This window comes from Plodia interpunctella, chromosome 21 (genome assembly GCF_027563975.2).
Source record: "Plodia interpunctella isolate USDA-ARS_2022_Savannah chromosome 21, ilPloInte3.2, whole genome shotgun sequence".
Lineage (NCBI taxonomy): Eukaryota > Metazoa > Arthropoda > Insecta > Lepidoptera > Pyralidae > Plodia > Plodia interpunctella.
In genome coordinates this window covers 8,333,127-8,343,125 of record NC_071314.1, presented here as the reverse complement: position 1 = coordinate 8,343,125, position 9,999 = coordinate 8,333,127, and the positions used below count along the sequence as shown (strand labels likewise).

Here is a 9,999-nt window from a genome sequence, read left to right as displayed (position 1 = left end):
CAAATCTGAGAATTTTCCCTGCCATAGTTCCCGAGATAGACCGTCCTAACCAAAAAAGAGAACACTTTCTCGACGACTTTACGTAATTTCAAACTGAAAAATCACTTTTCTCCTACGGGATTTTTGGACAAACCAACAATATACATCCATAGTCTAGACCTAAAAAATAAGTTTCACGCTGTTTTTGGAATTTTATACCCAGTAGTTTCTGAGATATTAAGCTCGTAAAATCGGAAATTTTCACTACTTTTTCGCATTTTTGGTCAAAATTGCACTCTTTTCCAATAGATTAGACCCACAGAAGTACACCTACACCATTTTTGAAATCTTTTCTCAACTAGTTCCTAAGATATTAATTTATAAAGTTAAAATATTTCTCTTATTTTTCTTTTTTTTTTTTGATAAAGTCATTCTTTCTTTCATTTACCATGGCTAGCGTTAAAGCCACCTTGCCCACCCCCCCGACCCTCCCCAATTTGTCAGAAAACCCCACAGAAAAAATATATCAGCTAGCAAACATCATTATTGAAGCAATTAATCAAGGAAAAAGCGTCACAGCACCCAATAAGAAATTAATAGTAGAAGCAGCAGAAGCTATTAAGAGCACTACGATAAGAATTACATCGAGCAATAGTGAGAAAAGCTCTCAGGACACCCCTAACCCCCTAACCCCAAACCCCACTATTCAGGAAGACACTCTCAGACGGGTTTTTAGGGAGGAGCTTGAGGCGTTCCATACCCTCTCTACTCCCTCCAAGGCCCCCACATATGCCTCTTTGACCGCCAAGACCCCCACTAAACCAGCTATTCTTGTCAAGACCCCAACCCCCGACGGCGATAACGCCAAACCAGCTATACAGACTCTGAGAGAACAAATCTCATTTAAAGATAAGAACTTCGCCCCCAGCAAAATAACCCAGATTACAAAAGACAAACTTATAATAGAAGTTGAAAACCCACAACAACAGAAAGAAACATTAGAGTACATCAACCAGTTCGAACACCTGCAAGCCTCTATACCAAAGAAACGTAAACCACTAATTATTGCAAAGGGAATCCATAGCCGAATAAAAAGAGAAGAACTCATACAAATCATTACAACACAAAACACTCTCCCAACAGAATCAATCAGGCTGTGCTACTTGACTAACAACAGGAACCCTAAACTATACAACGCCGTACTAGAAGTCGACCCCTCTGTTTACGCCCGTATCATCGGACTAGAGAGGATCGCTGTTGACTTGCAACGAGTGCACGTAGCCCCCCAAACAAGATTTATACAGTGCCACTCGTGCCTCCAATTTGGACACACGAAAAGCAAGTGCACATCCAAAACTAAACCGTGCGCACACTGTGCATCCCCTGACCACCAGATTGACACCTGTCCAACCAAGAACACTCCAGAATCAGCCTGCTGTTACAACTGTGCAGGCAAAGGCCAAATAAGGAACATCCAAGACACACAACTCAACCTAAACCACTCCGCAACCGACCATAAGCTGTGCCCTAGAATAAGGGCAGCCATAAACAGAATAGAAGAAGCCACTGACTTTGGATATTAAACAGAAACGAAATTCCTCCAAATAAACCTCATGAAGAGCTACCGCACGCACCACGAATTCATTCAATATTTTCAAAAAGTTAAAGCAGCAATCCTCATTAAAAACAAAATTTCAACCCTCGGAATGGCACAATCCTCCAACAGTAACATAGCGGTAACACAACTAATAATGGATTACAGGAAATAACAGGCCATCACATTAACAAATTCTTCCCAAGTTTAGAACAATTAAGAAAAATTACAGAAAAAAATAGCACCGAATTTTGAAACTACTCAACTTATAACCTAGCATACAACCCACGAAACACCTAATAGAACACTGCCCAAAATTTTACAAATCAAGAAACTAACACAAAGAAGTAGCCAGGATCTACAAGATAGACCCATATGACCTATATCAAATTCATCACCGAGACTCCACCATCAAGACATTAGCAACCATTTACACAGCATACTAACTAACTTGAAAAAATTTAACCTACAATTGTAACTAGATTAATAATTAAGTGATTATAAAATAAACGCCACTGTATCAAATCGCAGAGGCAACAAAACTGTAAAATCAAAGACAATTGCTTATGTAAAACTACGATATATATTATGTAAGAAACTCTGTAATAATGCTCGATAATAAATTCCTCCCGGATGTCGTGTAGCATCCAGGAGAAATCTAAAAAAAAACCTAACCTAACCTAACCTAACCTAACCTAACCTAACCTAACCTAACCTAACCTAACCTAACCTAACCTAACCTAACCTAACCTAACCTAACCTAACCTAACCTAACCTAACCTAACCTAACCTAACCTAACCTAACCTAACCTAACCTAACCTAACCTAACCTAACCTAACCTAACCTAACCTAACCTAACCTAACCTTTTTTTTTTTTTTTTGTTTTCGCAGGGGAATGCATTTACGCACTGAGTGTGGGACTCCTGGGCCGCTATCCAGCCCAGACTACCCACTAAACCCCTGCGGGTGCCATCGGCCGCTTTACAGGGAGGCGCCTCGGATCTATCTAACACAAGACGCCTCAGCGACTGGCCGGTCTCTTTCGCCAGAGACCGGACTCACCATTCTCAGGGGCCCACCGACACCTGGTGGACCCCTGCCGTCGGGTGGGACTAGTCCCACCAATTTAGGGGGGCGCCTGCAGGCGCGCAAGGTAGCGCCTGCGTCGCACCCCCGTCCGCCTTCTGCGGATCGGCTCCGCGAGGGGGTGGTCCTCGCGGTTCCTTTCCTCGGCCTCCCTCTGTGACATAACAGTCTCACAGAAGGAGGCCACTGCCGCCCAGGCTCCGTCACTCCCGAGCATCGCATTGACGACACTCGGGAGCGACAGATCCACTCCACCGAGCACTGTCACCAGATCGTGGCGCTGCCGACTCCACCTGGGACACTGCTCTAGAACATGTTGAGCAGTGTCCCGAGCCTCGCCACAATCGTGGCAGACCGGCTCGGTCTCCCGCTGGGCCACGCGGTGCAAGTACTCACCGAAGCAGCCATGCCCGGTGAGCACCTGCGTCATGCGGAAGGTGAGAGGCTTGCGCCGCCTCAACATCCATCTCTCCAGGACCTGGCGCAGGGCCTCCACTGTGCGTACACCGTACGTTGCCCGCGCCAGGTCTGCCTCCCACCTCCGCATGAGTTCCGCTTGCCCTCGCAAGCGGACCCGCCGGACCATCTCAGGCGAGGGGTGCTCGCCGATTTCCCTCCTGTTCGCCACAAAGTGGTAAACCTCGGCGAGCACCTCCGCCACCAACTCCCACGGCGGGTCGCCCGCGAGGGCTGTGGCCGCAGAGAACGCCACTGTACGGTACCCCCGTATCGCCCTTACCGCGATCACCTTCTGCGCCTGCCGGAGAAGGCGCTTATTCTCCGCGGCAAGGGCGTCCACCCAAACGGGGGCGCCGTACATCGCCATACTCCGGCACACGCCGGAGTACAGCTTCCGTACAGCGTCGCTGGGCCCACCCAGATTGGGCAGGAGTCGGCCCAGCGACGCAGCCGTCCTGATGATCCTTTGCCCCAGCTCTCGGAAGTGGGGGACAAAGGACCATCTCCCGTCGAGGATGAGGCCCAGGTATTTCATCTGGGCACTCACCCTCAACTCCTCATGACCCACCTGGAGGCGCGCCCCTGGGGGAGGTCCTCGCGTCCGGGCCCCGCGGAAGAGGAGGACTTCGGTCTTATCCAGTCGGACCCGAAGCCCCAGCCTCTCTATGCGGCCGACCAAAAGGGCGAGGCCCGTTTCGGCCAGCCGCGCCGCCTCACCGAAATTCGCACCCCGGGACGTGAAGAGAGTGTCATCCGCATAGCAGATGACACCCGTCCCGGGGGGAAGCCGGCACCGCAGGACCCAATCGTATGCGATGTCCCACAGGATAGGGCCGAGAATCGACCCCTGCGGGACACCGCACCCGACGCCCCGCCGGACCATTTGACCTCCCCTGTCCTCGTACAGGACGACCCGCTCCTCCAGGTACGCCCCCAACAGCCCCCGCAGGTACGAGGGCACTCCGAAGTACCGGAGCGCCTCCCGTATTACACAGTGCGGGATACTGTTGAAGGCGTTGGCGATGTCTAACGACGTCGCCAGGGTCACCTCGCCTTCTCGATCCGCCTCCTCCGTCACCGACCGCAGACGCCTGAGGGCGTCGATGGTGGACCTCTTGGCCCGGAATCCGTACTGCACGTCAGAGAGACGCGGTCCCGGGCCTTCCTCCACATGCCGAACGAGGCGAGAGGCCACAACACTCTCTAGGGCCTTCCCAGCCTCGCTCAGCAGGACCAGAGGTCGCACCGCCGAAGCCGAGTCCAAGGGCCGGCTCCCCTTCGGAATAAGGCAGAGCCGGCCCTCCTTCCATAATTTCGGGAACTGCCCCTCTCGCAGACAGCGGTTGAGCAGCCCCCGAAACTCCTCCCCGAGGTGCACGAGAATCAGCGCAAGCACTTTCCCGTGCACCCCGTCTGGACCCGGTGCCCTCTTCCTTGTCTGGAGGCGGTCGAGGACCACCTCCATTTCGACGTCGGTGACGGGAGGCGGATCCGCCTCCACCTCTTCTCCCTCCGCGTCAGGCGGCTGTCGGGCCATCCTCGGAGGAGAAAACCCTCGCGGATTGCCGGGGAATAGATCCCCGACAATCTCCCCCAGCAGAGCTGGCTGAAGGGTCTCCGTTAGCGGAGTCGCCTGTGGGCGCAATTTGTCTCGCGCCCACTTATACGGCCGGCCCCATGGGTCTCTTTCGATACCCTCCACCAGCTCCTCGAAGGCTTCCTCCTTGGCCCGACCGATGGCCAGCTGCAGCTCCTTACGGTTTTCCACATACACCGCATACAGCTGACCATCCCTCTCCTCGTCCCGGGGACTGCGCCGCCTGCTTCGACTATAGGCCCTTCGGGCCGCGTTGCAGGCGACGCGAAGGGCGGCAATCTCCGCCGACCACCAATAGACCGCCCGCCTAGGGGGGGCTCGACCTACGCTTGGCATGGCCGCCCGGCACACCGCTGTGAAAGCGTCGCCGAGACGGTCAGCCGCGTCGTCCACCCCCATTCCGTCTAGAGGCGGGAGGCTCCAGCGGCCGACGATGGCCGCCTCTTCCGCCAGCTCCCGGTCAAGCCGCGTAAGGGCCCAGCGCGGGAACCGGCTGCGCACCCGGGACGATGATGCCGCCTGACATTGGGGGGCGGCCGACACCTCGAACCGAATATACAAGTGGTCCGAGAGTGTCTCCACCCCCCCTTCCACCCTCCAGTCCGACACGGAGCGCGCGGCGGAGGGGGTGGCGAACGTCAGGTCCACCACCGATCCGCCCGTCCGTCGCACGCACGTGTGGGCTGTCCCCCTGTTTAGGAGAGACAGACCCGCGGCCAGCGCCCACTCTTCCACCTTTCGCCCCTTGGGCTCCGTGGCCGGGTTCCCCCACGCCGTTGATTTGGCGTTGAAGTCACCGGCCACGAAGACCTTTAGGGGCGCTAACCGCCTTATTTCCGGCCCCAGAGCATCCAAGAACCGCTCCAGGGCCGGCAAATCCCGGTTCGGGGAGAAGTAAACACCAATTATGGCGTACTCTCCCCGAACCGCCACCACAAAGCCGTTCCCTCTCTTCTTAATCGCGAGGGGAGGGGCGGCACCAGGCCTAGCCACGATGGCCACGAGGCCATCCAGATCCCCCGCCCAGTGGGGCAGGGAGGGAACCGCGTACGGCTCCGCGACCACCGCGACATCCAAATCCCACTCCGCCATGGATTGCAGGAGGAGATCCTGCGCCCTAGCGGAGTGGTTGAGGTTGGCCTGGAGGAAGGTGACCCCCATCACTCCTCCATTTGGCCGACTGGCGCCTCCCCTTGCCTTCCCTCGCGCGGAGGAGGGGACGGCCCTTTCCCTCGGATCGGGGGTGGGTTGCAGGCCCTACCCCCCATCACGTGGCCCGCCGGCTTGCCGGCGTCGCGGCATACCGCGCAGCGGGGCTCCGCTGTGCAGGAGGCGGACAAATGCCCTGCCTCCCCGCACCTATAGCAGAGCCGGCTGCGGTCCGTCTGCGAGGGGCACAGCGATGCGGTGTGCCCCTTCCCCATGCACTTGTAGCAGTGCATGGGGCGCGCCTCCAGGTGCCGGAGCTGCACTCGACTCCAGCCTACCGTGAGGCTGCCCGCCTCGATCAGCTTTTTAGCCGTCGTGACCGGGCAGCGCATCAGGGCAGAGCCAGAGCCCCGCCAGTCTGAGCGGATTTCACCCACCCAGACCTGGTCCTCCGTGCAGCTCCCGGCTTGCGCGACCGCAGCCTTTATCCGCTGCGCCGTTGCCGCATCATTCAGGCCCGTCACGCGGAAGTCCGCGGTTTTGACGGGCCTGGAAACGTCCGCGACGCCGGAAAGGGCCGCCTTCAAGGCCGATGCAAGCGCATCTGCCTTGTCTGAGTTGGAGGGGCCAGAGACCTCGATTAGCCTCGCTCCGGTCGCACTCGGGCGAATCCGAAGCGAGCCGATTCCTAGCCCCTCCAGGCTCACCGCCTGCTCGGCCTTGAGGAGGGCGGAGCTGTATGTGGCCCCTTTTTGCGCTGCCTCCGGCTGTAACTTGAGAATTACAGCCGAGGAGCTAGGGGCCGACAGCTTGGCCGCCCTCGCTGGCGCCGCCCTGGGGGGTGCCTTGGGCGCCGTTGCAGTGGCCTTTGTTGGGGCCGCCGCCGGTCGCTCCGCAGGTTTGGGCTGGGACTTCTTTCCCACGCCCTTCCCCTTCCCCCTCCTCCCCCGGACTTCGACCCAGGGGAGCTCCGGGCATTCGTCGACCACAGCTGTTGAGGCGACGGCCCGAAGGGCCCCCACTCTGTCACTCCCCCAGCACCTACCCCCTTACAACCCCGCCTCTCAGAGGCCGGGCGTGCAGGGGCCCGAACCTCCAACTCCACCGGCTGCTCAGGCCGCGGTGCCGGACCCAGACCGGAGGCCTCCTCAATGGCCGTCCTTGCAGCCCTCGCCACCTCGGAGTTGTCACCCGCCAGAGGTGGACGAGTGGCACTCCGAGGACACCCAGCCAGTCCTAGCGCTGCCAGACGGCCATCAATCAATCTGGCCATCCTCTGCTCCAGCTCATCCTCCACTGGAGCAGCCTGCCGCTGCACCGTCCGCGCAGCCTGAGCAGCCTCACGGCGAGCCTCCTCGAACCCCCGGCGGAGCGCAGCGACCTCAGCCTTCATAATGGCCACCTCCCTTTGGAGGCGACCATTATCGGCCTTAAGGCGTCGAACTTCGTCCGACTCGCTGCGCGCCACCAGGGTGTCCACGATATCCCTGATATCCGAGGAGGCCCGCATAATTTTGGAGCTGAAGCCCCCCTTGAGGGCGGCAGTCTTCCCGACGAGGCTGGTTATAATACCCAGCCTCTCCACCGCAGTGGCCATGAGTCCATCAGCACCCATGGCCCCAAAGTCCCGCGCATCAATGGGGGCCACCACCACATCATCGTCCCCACCATTCAGGGGTCCTCCCCTCCGGAAGGCCCGAGCCCCTAGAGAGGCCGAGAAGGAAGCCTCGGCATCCTCCTCCTGACTCCTCCTCGCTTCAGCCCGGGCCCTCGTCAGGTGCGAGGCACCCCGAGCCTTGCCCCTCTTCGCCACTGACTGTGCCCGTGGCACACCGACCTCAGTGTCGGTGCCGGAACCAGTCGCCACCTCAGAATAGAGGCGCTTGTTGCCCAGCACCGACTCCGACAACGAGGTGATGGAGCCCGCACTTCCCAACAGGCTCCCCATCCTCTCTTGGCCCACAGCGAGGCCACTCCCGTCAGTTTCCTCCCCAGCGGAATGTTCAGACCCTGAACATTCCATTTCCCCCCTTCCCTTTGTTTGGCCCTGAGAAGGGCCTTTTGGGTGGCCCTGATAAGGGCCTTTTGGGTGGCCCTGAGAAGGGCCTTTTGGGTGGCCCTGAGAAGGGCCTTTTGGGTGGCCCTGAGAAGGGCCTTTTTTCAGGAAACGCCCGCGGGCGTCCCTCATTATTTGGTCATTAGACGACATTCTTCACAGTTCGCAAATTGCTCCTTCTGCACAGTGCACTTTAGCCGTCGGCCTAACCACTCCGTTACGGTGGTTAGGACGCGACGTTGCCCGGGGAACGCGACGTGGACGCAAGCACTGTGGGGTGGTTCCCCAACCTAACCTAACCTAACCTAACCTAACCTAACCTAACCTAACCTAACCTAACCTAACCTAACCTAACCTAACCTAACCTAACCTAACCTAACCTTTTTTTTTTTTTTTTTTTTTTTTTTGTTTTCGCAGGGGAATGCATTTACGCACTGAGTGTGGGACTCCTGGGCAGCTAATCGGCCCAGACTACCCACTAAACCCCTGCGGATGCCATCGGCCGCTTTTTACAAAGAGGCGCCTCGGATCTAACTAGCACAAGGCGCCTCAGCGACTGGCCGGTCTCTATCACCAGAGACCGGACTCTCCACTCTCAGGGGCCCTCCGACATCTGGAGGACCCCTGCCGCCGGGTGGGACCCTTGTCCCACCGATTCAGGGGGGCGCCCGCAGGCGCGCCCCCAACCACCAAGGCGAGCCGCACGCCATCCAGTCCGGAAGCAGACCGGAGGCAGCGGCTCTCCGTCTTATTCGGCCGCAGAGGATAGGGACAGCGGCGCACCGTAATACCGGCAGTCCTCCTCCTCTGCGGCCCCACCGACCACCATGCCTGCGCCATGGCCGCGCCTCATTCGGCCGCAGAGGATAGGGACAGCGGCGCACCGTAATACCGGCAGTCCTCCTCCTCTGCGGCCCCACCGATCACCATGTTTGCGCCATGGCCGCGCCTGGTCGCGGAGGATAGGGAGAGCGGCGCACCGTAATACCAACCCCTCCTCTTCCCCCGCGACCCCTACCACGGCTGTAAGAGTAGAGGGCTTAGCCCTCTTCTCTCACAGCCACTGAGCCAATTGGCTCTCCAACCTGGGTTACCCGACATGGGTAACCCACCACCAGTTGCCAGGACATTTGCCAACGGCTAACAAGACCCCTAAACGGGGAGTTATTAACCGTCGCCCAGGGTGCACCAGCCCAATAACTTGTCAGCCGCCGCTATCACCGAATCAAAGATCAAGTGACAGAAGCAAACCTTCAAATCATCGAGCCAACCTAACCTAACCTAACCTAACCTAACCTAACCTAACCTAACCTAACCTAACCTAACCTAACCTAACCTAACCTAACCTAACCTAACCTAACCTTTTTTTTTTTTTTTTTTTTTTTTTTGTTTTCGCAGGGGAATGCATTTACGCACTGAGTGTGGGACTCCTGGGCAGCTAATCGGCCCAGACTACCCACTAAACCCCTGCGGATGCCATCGGCCGCTTTACAAAGAGGCGCCTCGGATCTAACTAGCACAAGGCGCCTCAGCGACTGGCCGGTCTCTTTCACCAGAGACCGGACTCTCCACTCTCAGGGGCCCTCCGACATCTGGAGGACCCCTGCCGCCGGGTGGGACCTTTGTCCCACCGATTCAGGGGGGGGCGCCCGCAGGCGCGCCCCCAACCACCAAGGCGAGCCGCACGCCATCCAGTCCGGAAGCAGACCGGAGGCAGCGGCTCTCCGTCTTATTCGGCCGCAGAGGATAGGGACAGCGGCGCACCGTAAACCTAACCTAACCTAACCTAACCTAACCTAACCTAACCTAACCTAACCTAACCTAACCTAACCTAACCTAACCTAACCTAACCTAACCTAACCTAACCTAACCTAACCTAACCTAACCTAACCTAACCTAACCTAACCTAACCTAACCTAACCTAACCTAACCTAACCTAACCTAACCTAACCTAACCTAACCTAACCTAACCTAACCTAACCTAACCTAACCTAACCTAACCTAACCTAACCTAACCTAACCTAACCTAACCTAACCTAACCTAACCTAACCTAACCTAACCTAACCTAACCTAACCT

The 9,999-nt window shown here is 57.1% G+C and overlaps 2 protein-coding genes across 2 annotated transcripts; both read right to left on the bottom strand.

The window, feature by feature from the left end:
• Window positions 1-1,907: 1,907 nt before the first annotated feature.
• LOC128679511 (uncharacterized) lies at window positions 1,908-5,877 on the bottom strand. Its single transcript, XM_064436673.1, has 2 exons — window positions 5,452-5,877; window positions 1,908-1,931 (listed from the first exon to the last, which is right to left on the bottom strand). Exons 1-2 carry the CDS (start codon window positions 5,875-5,877, stop codon window positions 1,908-1,910), a joined length of 450 nt encoding a protein of 149 aa, XP_064292743.1.
• LOC128679510 (uncharacterized) lies at window positions 5,877-7,888 on the bottom strand. Its single transcript, XM_053761802.1, has 2 exons — window positions 6,919-7,888; window positions 5,877-6,856 (listed from the first exon to the last, which is right to left on the bottom strand). The coding sequence occupies exons 1-2, from the start codon at window positions 7,886-7,888 to the stop codon at window positions 5,877-5,879; spliced, it is 1,950 nt and encodes a 649-aa protein (XP_053617777.1).
• Between the last annotated feature and the right edge of the window lie 2,111 nt (window positions 7,889-9,999).

Excerpts from the sequence above, each read along its gene's own strand:
- LOC128679510 (XM_053761802.1), bottom strand. The coding sequence starts at position 7,888 with ATGGAATGTTCAGGGTCTGAACATTCCGCTGGGGAGGAAACTGACGGG. Across the intron at positions 6,857-6,918 it reads GGCCTCTGAGAGGCGGGGTT|CTGTGGTCGACGAATGCCCG; the intron begins GTAAGGGGGTAG and ends TCGCCTCAACAG.
- LOC128679511 (XM_064436673.1), bottom strand. The coding sequence starts at position 5,877 with ATGGGGGTCACCTTCCTCCAGGCCAACCTCAACCACTCCGCTAGGGCG. Across the intron at positions 1,932-5,451 it reads CGGAGCCCAAGGGGCGAAAG|ATCCTGGCTACTTCTTTGTG; the intron begins GTGGAAGAGTGG and ends TCTATCTTGTAG.